At 42.2% G+C, this 20,116-nt stretch overlaps 1 protein-coding gene across 6 annotated transcripts in view; it reads right to left on the bottom strand.

Moving 5' to 3' along the window:
* atp8a1 (ATPase phospholipid transporting 8A1) overlaps positions 1–20,116 on the bottom strand; it is a 120,527-nt gene that overhangs the window by 70,307 nt on the left and 30,104 nt on the right. For 3 of the 6 annotated variants that reach the window (XM_060884633.1, XM_060884630.1, XM_060884634.1), the window contains exons 5-14: positions 18,141–18,186; positions 17,933–17,973; positions 15,775–15,848; positions 13,928–13,997; positions 12,778–12,905; positions 12,200–12,311; positions 9,815–9,980; positions 4,345–4,472; positions 1,999–2,076; positions 713–801 (exon numbers count right to left, since the gene is read on the bottom strand). In XM_060884633.1, the coding sequence (XP_060740616.1) occupies positions 713–801; positions 1,999–2,076; positions 4,345–4,472; positions 9,815–9,980; positions 12,200–12,311; positions 12,778–12,905; positions 13,928–13,997; positions 15,775–15,848; positions 17,933–17,973; positions 18,141–18,186 (932 nt within the window). Of the gene's footprint in view, positions 1–712; positions 802–1,998; positions 2,077–4,344; positions 4,473–9,814; positions 9,981–12,199; positions 12,312–12,777; positions 12,906–13,927; positions 13,998–15,774; positions 15,849–16,499; positions 16,574–17,932; positions 17,974–18,140; positions 18,187–20,116 lie in introns of all 6 variants that reach the window. The other 3 variants (XM_060884631.1, XM_060884632.1, XM_060884635.1) reach the window with 2 other exon arrangements.

The following is a 20,116-nucleotide window of genomic DNA, read 5'->3' as shown; positions in this document are numbered from 1 at the left end:
TATCCCCCCAACACACACACTCAACACGTAAAGAGACTGTTACATTTTTCACACTAGTTCAGAGTGTACAGTGTTATAAAGTCAAGTTTCCATTTTAAACGACTCGATATTTAGACTGACAGCAGAAAGCAAAATTACTACTCAAATCCAATAAACCAAACCCTGGCCTTTCTGTGATCACTGAGATCAGCTTCTAATAATCTTATCTCCGAGACAAATCGACTTAGAAGATTGTAGAAAAATAAAAGCAGCTGTACGGCTCTCATGCTGCGTGGTGATGAACATTTTCTCACATACTCACACACACTGCAGCACTGTCATACACACATGCATGCCCAGCTGGCGATGTCACCCCTAACAACATTCCCCACACACACACACACACACACACACACATATACACACACAGCAATACAACAGTGTCTAATGCAGCACATCTAACACCGCCCTCTGTATCCAAAAATAGATCAAGACAGCAGAAGCTGCTCTCGCTTCAACAAAGGGAAAAATGCTCAAAGCTAAACAAAGGACTATAAGCCATGTGAGTATAGGGGCCTGTGGGTGGTATTTATAGCATATTGTACTTTATTCAGGGGGCAGAACAAGACAGGCAGAGTCCGATGCACGCTTTATTGACAATATAATAAACATGGTGCACTCTGTGTGTGTGTGTGTGTGTGTGTGTGTGTGTGTGTGTGCGCATCAGTCTCACCCATAGGCCACTCCAGCGATGGTACACTTCTTAAACTGCATCACATTGCAGGTCAAAGTTCCAGTTTTGTCTGAAAATATATACTTCACCTGCAGATAAAGAGAGAATGAACACTGAAACTTACTCCTTTTTTATGCTTTGTGTTTGTGTATATGAGCACGAGTCTGCGTGTATGAGTGTGTTTGTGTGTATGAACATATGAGCGTTTGCGTGTATGAACATATGAGCGTTTGCGTGTATGAACATATGAGTCTGTGTGTATGAACATATGAGCCTGTGTGTATGAACATATGAGCCTGTGTGTATGAACATATGAGCCTGTGTGTATGAACATATGAGCCTGTGTGTATGAACATATGAGCCTGTGTGTATGAACATATGAGCCTGTGTGTATGAACATATGAGCCTGTGTGTATGAACATATGAGCCTGTGTGTATGAACATATGAGCCTGTGTGTATGAACATATGAGCCTGTGTGTATGAACATATGAGCCTGTGTGTATGAACATATGAGCCTGTGTGTATGAACATATGAGCCTGTGTGTATGAACATATGAGTCTGTGTGTATGAACATACTGTATGAGCGTTTGCGTGTATGAACATATGAGCGTTTGCGTGTATGAACATATGAGTCTGTGTGTATGAACATATGAGCGTTTGCGTGTATGAACATATGAGTCTGTGTGTATGAACATACGAGTCTGTGTGTATGAGCACGAGTGTGTGTGTGTATGAACATATGAGCATGAGTGTGTGTGTGTGTATTAGCACATTTACAACATTTGGCAGACACCCTCATCCAGAGTGACGTACAAAAGTGCTTTGAGGTCTCTATTGATGAACACATTAATGCTGGTTCACTATGTTACTGAACTACAGACTGTATCAACCTAAAACTCTGTTCAGAGAGGTTTTATTTTAAATATACACAACACAAACAGGGGGAAGTAGAGCTAGTTTAAGTGTTTCAGGAAACACATGACGTGTATGTGTGTGCATGAGCATGAGTGTGTGTATTTTTCTATTTGTGAAAATGAGTGTGTGTGTACATTTCTGTTTATGTGTAAATATTTTTGCTTGTGTTTACAATTTCTGTTTGTGTGTAAATAATTCCGTTTGTGTGTATGAGTGTGTGTGTATTTTTCAGTTTTTTTGTGAAGAGGTGTGTGTGTGTGTACATTTGTTTGTGTGTACAATTGTGTGTACATGTTTATTTGCATGCAAGAGTGTGTGTGTACATTTTTGTTTGTGTGTGTATATTTTTAGTGAGTACTCGTGTGTTACCTGTCCCAGCTCTTCATTCAGGTTGGATGTTCGAGCCATAGCTGGTGTGTTAGTAACTTCATACAGCATATCAGTGTCCTGAAATAAATCATGTAACACAATGAGGAGGTCCCCAACACACACACACACACACACACACACACTACAGTATATAACAAAAAAAGCACGTGCTATGTATCTGAGTATTTATCATGATTACTGTAGTGGAGCAGTGACAGAAACAGTAACAGCACCACTGAAAATAAAATGACTAGCTCTCACCACTGAACTCTACTGAACCAACCTGCACATGTCAGAAAAAACACACATTTGTAGGCAGAGCCGATCGGCCCTATACGCTCACTACGCAAGTTGCGTAGGGCCCCGCAAATTACGCAAGGCCCCACCTCCCCCTGCCTCATTTTACATGTTAATGTTTAATGTGTAGATGACAATATGAAGCGGAGCTATCCATCTGGCCATGAAAAGAGAAAAAAGAAACAAAATGAGAGTGAAATGCGAGAACAGCAATCAGGTAAACTTGTGTTCTCTTCAAGTTTGATGTCAGCAAAAGCAAATAACAGTAAAGTTAAGTTGATTCTGTTTCTAGTCTCTATCTGACTAGCTACATTAGCTGTGCAGTGCTGCCAGTGCATCTCTTTGCCTGTCTGTCACACAACAATTTATTGCGTCAACATTCGCGTGAATAAACGCCCAAGGGCAACAGTGTTTATAAACGGCAGCTCGATAACCGCGCCGCGCGTGAACATGCGTTCATATGCGCGTGCAATCATGCACGAAATGACACGCGCGCTTTCCAGCAGCAACATCTGTGTGGGGACCAGTACAAAAAAGTAGCGTGATAGCGCTCCTAAATGACAATGTTTATAGTCTCTCAATCAAGGTTACAACAACGTTAATGCAATATGGAAACCAATGGATTTACATTGGAATGGGCATAATGCCAGGTCAATATGAATGTACATCCCTCAGTAAATAATAACCATCAGGGATAAAGTATTACACTATTAAACACAGTGATACTGCATGGCAAGCCATTTTAGCTTTTATACAAAGTGTGGCAAATGGTTTACATGGCTCATGGGGCAGGTAGGAGGGCCCCTTATAGCAGAATTTTGATTAGGGCCCCAGGGAGGTCAGGATCAGCTCTGTTTGTAGGTCTAAAATTCTGACATAATGCCCTCTGGTGGCTCCGCCCCTTCTGCTACACGCAGCAAGTGTCCAACAATCCACACTTCATTTCTCAGTGCTGAGATGAACAACACACTGCATGACACCATCACTGAATTCCACAGAGGAGACAGACAGCACTAAGGGCACGTGAAGTGCGTCAGCTGAGAGACTTTCAGCGTTCTGGGAAGGTTTAAAAAACAAAAGACAGACGTGGCTCTGTGTGGCACTGCCCTAATCCAATTTAGTCAAGTGTAAGCGGGCTATTTTGATAACGATCCACTTTTAGTTTCACTCTGAGGCTTTGTTTAGGAGATTTCCCTGGAGACTCGGAGGTGTGTGGATCAGAAACGTTAAATTTAACAAGAAGCACTGGTGCTGTAGCTCTTCACTGAAAACATACACACTGTCCCTGAGTAGTGCTGTGTGCCTGATGCTGCACTGCAGTCTTCCACTGGCTGTAGTCCAGATGTTTCAAAGCTCACAGGATATCCTAGTCCTCCTATGGCAGTGCTCTTGGAAGGTCGCTTGAATCCTAAATTTTGGCAGATCTGACTTGAGCGTTATAGAGTGAAATTCTAATTGTTTCGAGTCACTGTGAATACATTTTTGTTAGATATTATAAAGCAATAATGTGTTTGGATGAACGCATAATATACATATACATCAAATAGAACCAACAGTGCTGTCAGAGCTGTTAACCAATCAGAGTTGAGAATCCACAGCACTGTGGTATAACTGGTATTATTAGGCTGACTGAATACTTGTGCAAAACGTGCTTAGTTACTGCTACATAATTCAAGTCACCACCCTCATAGTAATGTTATGTTGCTTAGTCCTTGGAGACGTGTAAAAAGAAAAAAAAAAAAAAGAAAAAAAAAAAAAAAAAAAAGGAAAATGTTACCAGGTCACTAAATCCACTGAGGATTTAAGACGCAGATTCACACTCCAGTTCTCTAATTACAGTCCTGTACAGACCTGACTTTACAGAGCCCTCTATAGTGTTGCTGAGCTCCGGACACGCGAGTGATTGCGCTGAGAGTGAGCCCAGTGTCTCACAGTCAGCGGAAAAGCTCACACAGGTAGTTCTAGCATGCCTTTTAAACAAAGTCGTGGTATCAAAGCATCAATGCAAATGATTATTTAAATAAAACACACTCAGTGTGTCATGCTCACCCAGTTGATGAAGTAGGCCTGGATAAATTTGATCACCTCCAACGTCACGAGCAGACTAATGGGAATCAAGTTGTTGAAGAGGATGATGAAGGTGAGGAAGTTGAGACCAAAGTTCGCTGCACCGCCGTCTGACAGTCCGGAGACGAAGAGAACAAGGAAAGGAAAAAATACAGAAAGGAAAAAAAGGGGCAGTACAAAGAGACGGAGTCAGTTCAAATATACAGGACGTGTGCGTAGAAGGAAAAAGAAAAAGAGAAAATCAACAATGCCAGAAGCTCACTCCCATCTAATGGGCATCGTTTCCACAACGTTACACGTGTACCACAGAACGTTGTCCAAACGTTGTGCCATTAGCTGAGAATTACCCCCTACCTCCCCTCCACACCTGTCCCAACAGCCTCCAACCATAAGATTTACATCCCCAATCAACTAGCACCCAGTTAGCTGAGCTTCCAAACAAAGTTGGGTGCCGTCAAAGCAGCCGTCTTAGGAACGAGCACGACTCCAAGCAATGAGTTCCACACAAAGCACTAGGGTGACAGGACCGAGACTTCTCCCATCTCAAATCCCACTGTGAACAAAATGGAGACAAAACGAAGCTAAAGTGACACATGGTGCGTCACAGCTCACGCGTGAACTAACTGAGTTTAATAAGCATTACCTGTCCTGTATAAAACCCAATCCTGCTCTAGCAGAGCAGACAGGAGAGAGGAAGTCCTTACCCAAGGGCACAAAAAAAACAAAAAAAAAAAAACATTTAGAACGACAATAAGCAAAAGGTGGCCAATGATGGAGACTACTGTTATGGAGGCAGAGTCTGAACACAGCGAGAGAGAGATGACTGATAGAGGGTGGAGGGCAACATGACCAGTTCGGATGATTTGATGCAAAGGAGAGGGACTCGGCCCAAAGCACACCCTGGACTGGGAGGAGGAGGAGGAGGAGGAGAAAAAAAAAAAAAAAGAAAAAAAAAAAAGAGAGAGAAAGAGCGAGGGAGAGCGCAGTACCATTTCTGATAGTTTATGTAGGCTGGAGACATACGGATTACGTCGAACTAAACTGATTTAATAAGCATCAATTCTACAGAATAGAACGAATGTTAAATTATATCTAAATCCATCATTAGCGTCACTTCTTCACATTAGATGATCAACTAAAACAGATGAACTATATGTGACAATTTTATTAAACCACATTTGTGCAGGCACTGAATGACAGAACTTTCACGTCACACCATCCTGTACTCAGTCTCCGCTCCATACTATTCCACCACACGACATGCTCTGAGTACCGAACATGCAGAGAACAGCCCTGCGTCAATGCTACAGCACAGAGGTTCCGATTATTGGATTAAAGGCTGCGATTGACGATCCCCTGTGATGTGGGACAGCCAGCTGTAACCAGCAGTGCACCGGCGGTTGCAGTGAGACATTACAGTGCACTGTGAGGGCAGCAACTCAGAAGACAAAAAAAGACCATGTTATTTTTACACTTTGTGCTTCACCGAAGAGGTGAGGAGGGGCATAGAGCAGGTCACTGCAGGTGGTGTGAATGCATAAGAAGCAAAGATTGTGAGTCTTCCAAGCTGTTGTGAATAAAGTATTACAGGTCTCATGACAGAGCATGACCCAGGACAAACACGTGTGAGGCTGATGGCAGAAAAATCACAGGGGGCAAATGTCAAATGTATAATTTATACAGGATGATAACTACACTGCTGTTGTACGAGGTACGAGGGGAATCTACACATTCACTACACTGCACTTACAGGTTAGGAGAAATCTGGAAGTAAATATAGAATGAGCACTTTACTCCAACTATACACTACTCCACCTCTACACTACCTCTACTCCACCTCTACACGACTCCACTTCTACTCCAAGCTACTCCACGCCTACCCTACTCCACGCCTACCCTACTCCACGCCTACCCTACTCCACGCCTACCCTACTCCACGCCTACCCTACTCCACGCCTACTCCACCTCTACACTACTCCAACTATACACGACTCCACGTTACCCCAACTATACACGACTCCACTTCTACTCCAAGCTACTCCACGCCTACCCTACTCCACGCCTACCCTACTCCACGCCTACCCTACTCCACGCCTACACTACTCCACGCCTACTCCACCTCTACACTACTCCACGCCTACTCCACCGCTACACTACTCCACGCCTACTCCACCGCTACACTACTCCACGCCTACTCCACCGCTACACTACTCCACGCCTACTCCACCGCTACACTACTCCACGCCTACTCCACCTCTACACTACTCCACACCTACACTACTCCACGCCTACTCCTCCTCTGCACTACTCCACGCCTACTCCACCTCTACACCACTCCACGCCTACTCCACCTCTACACCACTCCACGCCTACTCCACCTCTACACTACTCCACCTCTACACTACTCCACGCCTACTCCACCTCTACACTACTCCACCTCTACACTACTCCACGCCTACTCCACCTCTACACTACTCCACGCCTACTCCTCCTCTACACTACTCCACCTCTACACTACTCCACGCCTACTCCACCTCTACACTACTCCACGCCTACTCCACCTCTACACTACTCCACCTCTACACTACTCCACGCCTACTCCTCCTCTACACTACTCCACCTCTACACTACTCCACGCCTACTCCACCTCTACACTACTCCACGCCTACTCCACCTCTACACTACTCCACGCCTACTCCACCTCTGCACTACTCCACCTCTGCACTACTCCACCTCTGCACTACTCCACCTCTGCACTACTCCACCTCTGCACTACTCCACCTCTGCACTACTCCACCTCTGCACTACTCCACCTCTGCACTACTCCACCTCTGCACTACTGCACCTCCACTCCTCCAAATTCATCTCCTACTCCGCCCCTCCTCCAAATCTCCTACTCCGCCCCCCCTCCAAATCTCCTACTCCGCCCCTCCTCCAAATCTCCTACTCCGCCCCCCCTCCAAATCTCCTACTCCGCCCCTCCTCCAACTCTCCTACTCCGCCCCTCCTCCAAATCTCCTCCTCCTACTCCCTCACTCCCACTCCAACTCTACTCCAGTTCCTTTGCAGAAGGGTCAGTGGTGGCTCAAGCAGTTAAGGATATGGGTTGTTTGGGGTATAAGCCACAGCACTGCCAAGCTGCCATGGTTCCAACTTCCAAAACTGGAAAGAAAGAATTTCACTCTGCTGTAATGTATATGTGACAAATAAGACAGCTTCTTTTTCTTTTGTTTCCTACAGCAAGTTCACAATGCAAACCCATCATTCGTGTCTCCTTGTTTTCATAAGACAACTGGTGAAATTAAGTAAACGGCTCAATCAAATGCATCGATGTCATCGTTCGCTCTCTCTCTCCATTTTTTTTTTTTTTTTTTTTTGGGATTAAAAAAAAATGAAGACAAAATCCAGCATTCGACTGAGTCTCACTCCTTCAGAAAAAATACAATCACTCTCTAGATGGTGGCCTAAATTATGACCTCACTGTTCCCTTAAAGAATAGCTTTACGGTCTATGATGACTGTGTTATAATTCAGCCTGTTGAGCAGACGTCATAAAGCAATGCAGCGAAACTGAAAGGCAACTCTGTGCTCAAGAAGCACACTCCGACTGCAGGGAACGGCAGAGGTCATAAAACAAGCCAGGATCGAACTGGACACAAACAACCTTTCTTATACAGGCTAAGAGAAACAAAGTGTGATGGCTTGTGGTGACGTGTTAATCAATTTGCAAGAGCCTTGGTCATAGAGTGCAGGATGCAGAGATTCTCTCCATTGCTTGAATTTCAATCGTGTTCGACATCCTAATCTGAGCATGACTGCGTTAATACGTGCGTCCTGAGGGTGTTTCTCTCAGGTCTGTCAGCAGCGGTGAAACAAAAGACAGTGAGACACACAGGAAAAAAAGAAGCAGCAGCAGCAGCAGCAAGGGGTAAAACAGGGCAAGGCATTTAGAAAAGGTCATCGCTTGTCCCTCAGGCATCTCTACTTAGCAGGGAATCCTGCATCATGACTAAAGGTCTCTATATTAAAGAAAGACCGAGCATGCGATGTGAGGCGGCTACTGTAGCTAAAGCTGGAAGTAGTTAAAGCTGACAATAATATCCGTTGATATGTCTACATTAAGCAAATACATTTTACTGAAACAACATGGAAATGTTTGCAATCTGATTATTTTCTGATCTTGCCTTGGTCTCAGGTCAGGAGGCAGATTAAAAAAAAAAAAATAGAGCAGTAAAAAATGTCTGATTAAAGCTGAACTTGAGTTCTGTTCGATTTCCTGACAGTCAGTGACAGTGATCTGAGAGAAGCTGATGCTCCTCAGGATACAAAGGATAGCTTTAAAAACATTTGCATTTTTAATCAATAATCTTGAGGCAGAAATGTGGATAATGCTGATGATCAAAATGATAAACATCATAAGCTTTTGTGAATGTATTTAAATATGCTTCGTAAAGACATAAAATTCGGTCGTAATGATGTTTTTCTACATAACTTGTGTAAATGTGGAGGTAGACGTGGTGTCTGACTTTAAATTGCTACTATAAATGCAATCTCAACTTGACTTCTGCTTGAGATTTGTACAAAAGAAAAACTTCAGAACTACGAAGAAGAAGAAATCTGTCAAAATCTGCCTCCGAGCGTTTTTCCAGGCCGCCTCACATACGCTGTACCCAAATGAAAGAAGAAGGAGGGAGCGAAATCTTGTGGCTCGTTTATTATTAAAAGAAAGTGAAGAGGTGCTTTAGGCCAGGTACTTGCAAAGAGCTTAACGTGTCACCGGAATGAAGGTGGAAAGGGAAACATGGCTGAGATCAGGCACTAGGAAAGTCTATAGAGTCACATATCTGGAGGGGATAAACCTATCACTGGATCCCTGGTGTGTGCCGTCCTCTGCAATCACCCTCACAAAGTAGGGCAAGCGCATAACGGCCTGGGTTTGCTCAGCAAAGTCTGAGCCTCAGCTAGGGATTAGTAAGGAGGGCTGATTCACGCATGGCCAGGGCTTTTAAATGGTTGTTACCTGGAGCTGTTAAAGAAAAAAATGACAACAACACAGAAAAAAAACAAAAAAAAAAAACAACAACAGAATGTTAGAAAGAAAACAAAGAAAAATGAATAAAATAAATAAATAAAAAATATTCAGCAGCGTTGTGATACTCAACCATTTCCACATCCCAAACACATGTGTATGCATGTCAACACTTTTAACTTACAGGGAAATACAAAAAATTTCCCGTTTTTTTTTTTTTCTTTTCTTTTTTTTTTTTTTTTTTTTAAACAGACAAATATTCACTTGCGTAGCAATGCATATTTGTTTATAAAAAAGCAAACTCAAAGAAAGGCTGACATTAATGCAGGTAAATAAAAACAAAAACAACGACAATCAACAGATGTGTGAGCAGACAGACAGGAGGGCGGTACAGCATGAAGAGGATGATGAGCGGGACGCTTACAGTTGAGGTCCATGTACCAAGCTTCGTTGCCGTACTGGTACTTCCAGATGGTTTGTCCAATGGAGCAAACCAAAGAGATGGCCAACAAACAGCCAAACAGCACCAGGATCTGAAAGTTGGTGATGCGCTCCACGTTGGACAGCTTCAGAGGAGGTCGAGTGGAGTTCTGAAAGGAGATTTGGTGTGATTAGTAACTGCAAATCATGACATGAATTAATTAGATTCAATAGAAAATGTTCTAAAAATCAAAAATTCACATAGGGACCACTTTTTTAGGAACACATTTCTCGTTTATGCAATTATCCAATCATGAGGCAGAAGCACAGTGAATCTAATCATGCAGAGAAAAGAGCAGCAGATGTTTTTCCTGTCACCCGGTTTGTCTGTATCCACTATAGCATCGGATTCCTGTTCACGGCTGTTAGGAGTGAAACCTATCTGCATTAAGATTCAGCATCCAGGATGCTTTTCTGCTCTGCACGGTTGTACAGAGTAATTAGTCAGTGTGTAGTTTTATGTAGCATTATGTTGTAGAACCATGGTTCTGAAGAAACATTTCATTTCACTGTGTACTGCGTCAGCTCTATACGGTTGAAATGACAATAAAAGCTTCCTGACTTGACTTGATTAATTTCATTTTTATTATAGACTTCCTTCCAGCTCAGACATGCGTAAGAAATTACAGATTTATTACATGGATTTATTTTCTTACACCTGTCTGGCTGTTTCTCCATTTTGCCTCTTGAATCAACAGGGTGTTTCCATTATTTTGCACACTGTTCTGTGTAAATCATTTCTAGAGATTGTTAAGCATAAAAAACACAAGAGATCAACAGTCTCGTTGCAACAAGCATGCCAGTCAGCCTGGTTTCTGCTTTTCTGTGCTGGGGGGGAAAAAGACTTAATTCAACGTCTTAATTAAAACGAATGCATCGGTTCCATGTGACTGAATTAATGTCTGAAGTACCATTAACACAATTTGGTTTCATGTGGTTCTCATGATTTACTGTAAGTGTGTATTTTCAACTCAATTCAATTTTCAATTCAGTTTCATTTGTATAGCGTGTTTAATAATTGACATTGTCTGAAAGTAGCTTTAACATTTTTATTGTTTCTATACTTATGTAAAGATTAATATGAAGTTAATGTATATCTCTAATATCCATCCCTAATGAGCAAGCTGAAGGTGACTGTGGTGAGGAAAAACTCCCTGAGATGACATGAGGAAGAAACCTTGAGTGAAACCAGACTCAGGAGGGAACCTATCCTCGTTTAGGTGACACTGGACAGTACTATAATAATGTAAACAGTTTGTAGTTGAGTGGAATTGTGTAGCCAAGAGCTCTAGAGGAACTAACGGGTCAGCGCAATTTCCGAGTTCACCACAGACCCAAAACTAATTCCTTCCTGCCGAAGTCTTCAAGAGATCGATAACGAAGATCCGAGCATAAAGCTGACTGATGCAGCAGTGGTACAAAGATGGCGTCTCTGGGCGTCCCCAACCACAACAGTATCATCTACATCCACAACACTGAGAAGCTGAGAAGCGAACACACGACGCCGGTGTTTTGCAACAGACACATCATTGCTGTAGCACTATTCTACCATAAACGTGTTAACTGTTCAACATCCAGAGCCATGTGGTTGATTTACCTTAATACTACAGTACATGAATGGTTCACGCTCACTCTATACAATTCAATACAGTATTCACTTGTAAATGAAGTTTAGTGTAAGCAATGAAACCATGTTTTGTGGAAAACAATATTTAAGACCTCATCTTCCTTGTTTTCATTCTCAGGGGACCTGATGATTGATGTAAATGTTAACTTGTTGATTGAATAACTGCATGCATGAGCAGGTACACACAGGTTTTCCTAATAAAGTTGCCAGTGAGTGCACATTTCTATTCAAATCCTAATTCTATTAAATTATGTCTGTCATTCTGAGAAATGTTTTTGAAAGTGTTAGCTCGGTCTTCTAATATAAAAGAGAAATGTGTATATAATCCCTCAGTTTCTTATTCATACTCATATCTTTGCATGCAGACGTTCTTTATAGTGTTAATATGTGAACTGCTGTCATTATGTTCAGTTTTCAAAAGCATTTTCTGGCAAGAAGTCGTCCGAGTCTTCCGCTGTGCAGAGCGTGAAGATTAATAAAGCGTGCACACTGCAAGCACACGGACTGACGCAGCAGGGCGTTTAACTCCATCGTACAGCAGCAGCATCTGCAGTCATCAGCCTCGACTGCCTCTGCAACAGAGTAATGCTGCGCCATTTCAGCAAGCTCTTCAGGTGCTTAAACGCTCCTTTAGGAAATCCTCTGTGGAGAAAGGGCTTAAATAAACCATCTTTTTTCACATCACGAGAAAAAAAAGCTCACCTGCATGAGCTTGGTGTCGTGTCCTGTGTAGACCACAATGCCGTGCACCCACTGTGTGTTTCTGAGCTGCGCTCCTCTCAGGAGGATCTGATCCGGACCCAATGGCACTGTGCTGGATTAAGAAATACATCGTCACGCCGACTTAACGAAACACTTCAGTGTTACAGGAAGTCACTAGCACTGACACTATAGCATCGAGATCTGGTTCAGAATTGTGCAGGTGATTTAACGCTACTAGGAACTAAAAACAAGTTTAGCGCACAATGATGCAACAAATACTGAAATATTATGTCTCACAATGTCTGCAGAAAAAAAAGCAAGCTGTGGTGCCACTGCGGTTCCAGAGTACTCTAACAGCTTTAACAGTAATAGATCAATTAAACAAAGCTTTTATATAATAATAAACAGTTTACTTGCAGAGATCATCTTCAGTCACTCATCTAGAACACAATGTCTAAAAATAACTTCACATGCAGAGGACATTTCCATCATTAAGAGTTCAACGACGTCTCTAATAAATCTGACCATCAGTATTTCACGTACTTTTTCACGTACTTTTCCCTCACAATGTATCTCACCTGTGTCCATCAAGACGGATGTTTCCTACAAACTCGTACAGGTGCCTGTTGGGGCTCTCGCACTCCATACGTCCAGAAAAACGCATCAGGCTGTCAATGTCTTTTATCTCAGAAGTGACATGAAGGCCCTAGGAACGATTCAACGTGATACAATAGCACAATAAGCTCTTCTATAGATCAATTCATATAGAGGTTTCTACAGCTATGTACAATAGCTGGTATTCAATCCTACACACACGGACAGTTTAATTTATTCTAAATGACTGTTCACTGCTTAATCATGCATTTATCCAATCCAGTGGCATCAGTGGAATTTAGAAAACTATACAGATACATTTTTTGAGGAAGTTGAGGTGAACGTGTTCGAGCAGAAGAAGGCCACTTTAAGCTCCTCTCCAGTCAGATCAGGACAATCAGCTTACAATCTGGCTACAGATTACTGGACAGTTTAAGAGTGGATGGTTCTCTCACCATCCTGCTTCAACTGATGCGGTCAGGTCGACGCAGGCTCTATCTCCGTACTGACTTTTTTCTCTCGAAAGTTTACTTACTTTACTTCATTTGTGATTACTGACCCAGCCACGGTCATTTTAAGAAACAATCGGGGAATCATCAACTGTATACTGGTGGGTAAAACACAGCTTGAAAAAAACGCTCTCATGTCAAGAGCACTCTTAGTGCAGTTAAGTTTGTGTGTGTGTGTGTGTGTGTGTGTGTGTGTGTGTGTATATGAGTTAGGGCTCTGTGGAATTTTATAAATATTGGTTATGGGGAGAACTGAAGTAGGTGTTGGGGCCACCACCACGGATTGCCCACCTATTATTTGTACCAGCCCACCCTAATATAACTGGCTATAACTGGCCCGGTTGAGGAGTTTTTTTCATCACACGATTCACTATAATTAAAATGCACGTCCTTATTCCAAGATAAACAGATGAGTTATAGCAGAGAATCATCGCATGATTCTATACATAGACCACTTGAATAAGAAGTTCAATTGCTCATTATATTTAAAAGAAAGCCTTAAATCATTTTGACAGTTGTTAAATGAATTGAGGTTTCATTCATTTTCACTAGAACCAATAAACACAAAAAGACATGCGTCTGTAAAATCGGAGCTGTGGTGCTTATTAAAAGCAAGAACACTCACTTGTCTGATTTTAAGATTTGTTTCTCCATCCAGGTTTGAGGTTTCGATATAACACATTCCTTGAGGTTCACTAAAATGCAGTAAAAGGTACGATTAAAAAGGAAATTTAAATGACTATTATTATTATTATAACCAACCTGTTTGTAACTACCATTCTATAAACACTGCATAAATGTAAACAGTTTTAAGGTGGACAAGCAGAAGTCATATATTAAGCGATAACTAAATCACACAGATGTTACACAGTGAAAATCTGGACACTGCTATGATTATTTAAGTAACGATGTGAACTGGTGAAACAGCTAAATACAAGACTCTAACCGAAGAGGTCAGCTGTGTTGGGTACAGTGCAGTATAAAGCTCTTGTTGCTCTTGATCTCCAAAAATCAAACATTCCTGCAGCTACAACACGTCTGAAATCAACTCTACAGTACGTGTTCACAATGGCGTCACAAAATACCGCATGCTGACGTCTTGGTTTAGTATCAAAGTCTTGTATTGAGCTGTTCTCTAGATTAGTTACACAATCATGCAACAAAGGAGAATGCAGCATAGTGACCCAGCACACAGATGGAAGGTTAACAGTGAATGTAAAAGCCTAAACAAGGAAGATACTACACTCAAAATTCCTTTCTCCTTCATAAGAAAAAAGAAAACAAAATCTGGTATTAAAATATATATAATATTCAAATAACGTTAAACTCCCAGCTCATGCATATTGCATTTATACATTATCCAGTTATATCTTTCGGCTACACTCTTAATAAACTGCATCGACTGTGTCTGAAAAGTAGATCTCCTGTGATGTGTTCCTGTCTTTTCTATTTAATTCATCCACAGATCACAGACAGTGTGCGGTAAAGAGAACACAGTGCATTTAGCACCGCGACAGCATGCAGCCATACACTGACTCCGCGCATGCGCTGTTTCCAGCCATTCAAAGATTTTTCTCACTCTTCTTTAGGCGTTTCACTAAAGCGCACTGCACATATCACAAATGTGTGTATTAGTGTGCGTGTTTTTTGTGTACATATAACGTTAGTAATCAGGGATGCATCCATAATGATACAGTACCAGTCGGATATCGTGCTCGTTTAATACCACGTGATCGTGAACGGACGAAAATATTCACAGACGAGCTACTGCAGATTTGGTCTATAATATCCTGCAATACAAGCAACCTTGTATAACAAAATAAAAACTTTAGAAAAATAAGTTTTCTAAAGTGGAACAATTCCCGCATTTGGAAACCAACCAGCTAACATTAGCCGAGCAAACTTACTTAATAGCAGAAGTGTTAAAACTTCCACACGATCGCTTCTCATGGAAAGAGAGCTAAATAAAATGCTCTCTGATGTCACTGACTCATTATTAATAGGTATTTTACTCATTTAATCATTCTCATAAATTGCTCATACAAAAACATTCCGTACTTGTGCTCAAAACGGTATCGATGCATCCCTAATTACAAATCGGATTTTTTACCAAAATAAAATATCGGGTCTAGGTTTTATTGAAAAGCGATTGTTTCAGTAAGCAACAGAAAGCAGAGATTTTTTTTTTCTTCTGCCCAATAGAAGTGTGAGATGCTTCTTGTAACCTGACTCGAAGCTAAAGCAGCTGATATCAGATCAGTGTTGTTTTAATTAGCTTTGGCAATCAAGGTAGCAATCACAGGTAGCGCATGGCCGAAAAACAAAAAAAGCAAAAGCAAAATCCCTCCACCAGTGCACTGCTGAACCCAGTCCCCTTCTCCCCCACACCCCCAGTCCCCCTCTCCCCCAGACCCCCTCTCCCCCACACCCCAGTCCCCTGCAGCGCTCATGCAGCCCGTCGCTGTTCCTGACCTGGATGACAGAATGACGAGGTCAGCTGGAAGGTGGTCTCCGTTGGAGGCTCGTACTACCTCCCCTACCGCCACCTTAAATTACCCAGCAGCCCCAGCAGGAAGGGTGTGTTAGGGGGGTAGGTTGGAAGTGATGGTGATGGTAATGAAAAGATTGAGGTAGGGAAAGAGTGCGGAGAGCCACAAAAAGGGAAGAGAGACACAAACAGACACATTTTAATTTGTACAGAGGAAGGAAACACAACGTCCAGCTCCATGTTTCGTTCTCAAAAGCCATTTCAAAAATGCCAACCCAATAAATAACATGCTGTCTCTGGACTGGGGGAAAAGCTGTTATATTGTACAGCTTGCGAGCTAAACAAAATAAATCATTGACGGACCATAAATCTGCCTTAATGCTAGCACGAATGAAGACTTGTCCTGATTTAGAGGAGGTTGACAAATGGATTTTGAGAACGAAAAGGAAAAATCGCAAACGTAGACATGTCCTGAGAGTGTTGCTTAGTGGCAGGACACCTTGTGAAGGAAGTGCGGCTTTGAGTGCTGTAGTCAGGACGTGATCTCGTCACCAACCAAACACTGCACAATGAAGTTCTAAACCTATATACAGTTACGTTAATCTAATACTAGTAGGCACTGATTAGAGCACGCCTCACTTCCTTTTGCAGGGCGTTTGAACATGATAGGAGATGAACAGGTAAAGTTTCTGCTTATACCAAAGTCTACCTGGAGGACAGCAGTATAGTGTCTGCAGGGACGTAATCTTTGCCATTTACTTTAACTATATCCCCCACCTCTACCTGTAAGAAACACACTAGTTATTAACACACATGTTTATGTTCAAGCATCAGGTGTATGGTGTGTGTGTGTGTGTGTGTGTGTGTGTGTGTGTGTGTTCAGGATTTTTAAGCCAGGTGGGCTGACGTGCACAGAAGATTACTTCAAGAGGTTTAGGATAAAGAAACATGTTTCTATGTCTGAGTAAACATGTCTAATCGTCTCATTTAACAAGGCTGCTGGGGAAAAAAAAAGAGAGAGAGAAAAAAAAAATACACTTATTATCAGGTTATACATCCAACAGACAGCTAGTTTGATATGCCTGCTGTGTGCTTCCTGGTTTCTGTTATGTTACGGAGAACAGGAAGCACACACTTCTCTGCTTCTCCCCATCAATGATTACCGGTTTTCGTTAAACACTTTCTTTGGACATTTATTATTAGGCTTACAGTAGTTTATGTGAATCTTTTCTCATACAAGTCGCTTTGAATAAGCTATTGCTATAGCAAAGATAATGAAGTAAGTCCAAGGCATCCATTGTTCAATAACAGTGTTTCACATCACACCACAATAATGATTAGTTTCCTATAAGGACAGGTCTGGTCGTAGTTTATTCGTAATACACATAATTAGATGTAAATTTGAAAGGACATTGGTTATGTTGTATAGTTCTACAACATAACAGGTATGAGAGGATGTTCTTCCAGAGATGCTGCTAAGGTTTTCCCTAAAATATTAAATAACTAAATATAAATAACTACAAATTATTACCGCAGGAAAAACTAGTCCCATCTCTAGAAAAAAGGGGGAGCTGTATAGATTTAAAATAATGTACACCGACAGCTATATATTTAACAAATAGCTTTAAGTAAACAGCATTGCACTATTCTCAGTGTAGGGGAATGTGTAAAAAACGACTGTCCGTGGTGAACGCACAGAAACTACAAATAAAGTGGGTTACCATTAGAGCTCTGCACTGCTAGCATTGCTGACAGGACGTTTCCACACAATGAGTGTCATCTGAAACTAATAATAGCCGCAGCAGTCCCCTCTTTTTTAAAGCGGATTGTTTCTTTTGTGTTTCTACGCTCAACATACTAATTACGTTTCCCTTCATGAGTGCACACCAAACACCACAATGCCTTCCCAGGTATATCACAGTTTCTGTGATAAACATATACTCCCAGTGGCCTCACTAGGGTCCTGTGACCTGTGTAAAGATGGACAAACAAAGAACAGACAAAAAAAAAAAAGAGAAGAAAATCCTTCCATGTCTCGCCACGCCATGCCCTCTCTCTTTCTCCAGCTCTCTTCCTCCTCTATGAATTCCGAGACATGTCTCTGTTTATTCATGATGGACACCAGTTTTTGAGATGCGGTACCTTCTCCCAGTGAACAATCTCCCAGGCTCCATTTCTCAGCACTGGCAATGAAATGCAAATGAGAGAGAGAGAGAGAGAGAGAGAGAGAGAGAGAGAGAGAGAGAGAGAGAGAGAGAGAGAGTGAGAGAGAGCAAGCTTTAATTTATCCTATGACATCATTACTTAAAAGTCACAGTAATCAGAAAGACATTGATATACACCGTCTTACCTTGTGTCTCCTTCTTGTTTACAACACTGTCTGCTTTGTGACGTTTCTGTAAATGAGATTTTTCAGAATAAAAACCCACAGTGAGGTGTAGAAGGACTAGTTGTATAAAAAGTAATGAGAGAAGCTCTTTGGAGATGCCTTGCTCACAGGGTTATATTATTGTGCTTCTCATATTAGCCGGTGGCCTCAAACTGCCTCTCCTCGGATCTTCCTCTTTATACATCCATTCACTAGGTTTGTACAATACAATCATTTCATCATCCTAAGTGATATTACACAGTCATGATGTTCAGTAATGCTGACTCAGAGTGCTATATAATGGCCATGGATCTTTTCTAGTTTTCTTCAGAAATGAATGAAATTCAGTTGATGACTAAGATTGAGTGATGAAGCACAGCTCTTTACAACACCCAGTATAGAGCTTACATTATTTACAGTCTTCTGGATTTGGGAGAAAGCGAAGCTGAGAGGATGGAGGAGACATTTCTGCTCCCTCTCATTCCACCCTGAGAGCTTTTTAATTACCACAGGTTGCCATGGGAGCATCTTTTTCATCCTCTCCCCCTCTTCTCTCTCTTCCCCTCTCCCCCAAATCTCCCTCTCCCCTTATCTCCCACGCTCCATTTCTCTCCCCAACACTCTTTTATTCCTTTCCAAACCTCCTCTCTCATTCTTTCCATCTCCATCTCTTTCCCTCTCTCTCCTTCCCCCCTTCTCTTGCTCTCTCCCATCTCTCTCTCCCCATCTCTCTCTCTCTCTCTCTCTCTCTCCCCCCATCTCTCTCTCTCTCCCCCCATCTCTCTCTCTCTCCCCCCATCTCTCTCTCTCTCACTTTCTCCCCCAACCCCCCCACCTCTCCCTCTCTCACACTTATTCTGGCTTGTATTGAATCCTAGCCCCCTGCCTGCTATTGCAGAGTTTAATGAATATTCTGAATCACATGGCTGCTCCACTCACTGCACAAGGAAAAGTAAGAAGTTAGCCCCCCCAACATTCCCCCCATACACACACAGCCCATTCATCTTCTTCCAGACACTACTGCAGAGCTGGAAACTCTCTCTCCCTCTGCAACATTCTTCCTTCCTTCCTTCCTCTCTTTCATTCTCCTGCAATGTGCACATCTCTCTCACACTCCTTCACACTCCCTCACACACAGGGTGTCTCTCTATATCTGACAGTCTCTTTAGCGCTCTCTTCCTCTCTTTAAGTGTCCATCTCTCTGTATCTGGTTGTCTGGTTGTTTTATCTCCGTCTGTCTGTCTCTGTGTAATCTGTCTATCTGCTTTAGTCTCTCTCTCTCTCTCCATACCTCTCTTTTTCTATCTACAAAAGGGCAAGAGAGAAAGATAGAGATAGGAAGAGCAAGAGAATCTAAGCAGCCCATTTCACCACTACATTACTATGATACATTGCAGCGTTGTGTGTGTGTGTGTGTGTGTGTGTGTGTGTGTGTGTGTATAAAATCGCCCAAGGGCCTGTGAGCCCTGTCTTTAAGAGGCACAGACAGGCCAGATTATGACCAAGCACTCCAGATCCACTTTCATTCTGAAATATTTTTCATATTTTAGCTTGTAGATGGGAAATTAATCACATGACATAATCACATGACAGCACAGATGATATAAACGTCCTCGATCGATTATGTCTTTGAGAAACAGTAATAAGGGAATATGAGAGGGATTGTAGGAGAGGCATTTTCCCTAACGCTCATCACACTGTCTATGAGAAGAGGCTAAAACGCTGTGCTGTTCGGTCTGACTGTAAGATCTGGTGTGGAGCGATCATCATGGGACTGCTCAGATGGATCCATACCAGAAGCGTAGATACTCGGAGTCTGAGTCACAGTGATGATGTGGACTGTTTGGAATTTGTTGGAATTTCACAGTGAAAGAAGAACTGACTTAAGGCATGACCAAGCTCATTGTACCGGAGGCTAAAAAATGGAATTTGCGTTTGTTTTGTTGTGTCCATGTTCA

The sequence above is a fragment of the Tachysurus vachellii genome, chromosome 13 (genome assembly GCF_030014155.1).
Source record: "Tachysurus vachellii isolate PV-2020 chromosome 13, HZAU_Pvac_v1, whole genome shotgun sequence".
NCBI classification, from domain to species: Eukaryota; Metazoa; Chordata; class Actinopteri; order Siluriformes; family Bagridae; genus Tachysurus; species Tachysurus vachellii.
The sequence above is the reverse complement of the archived record's forward strand: the minus strand, read 5'-3'. Positions and strand labels throughout refer to the sequence as shown.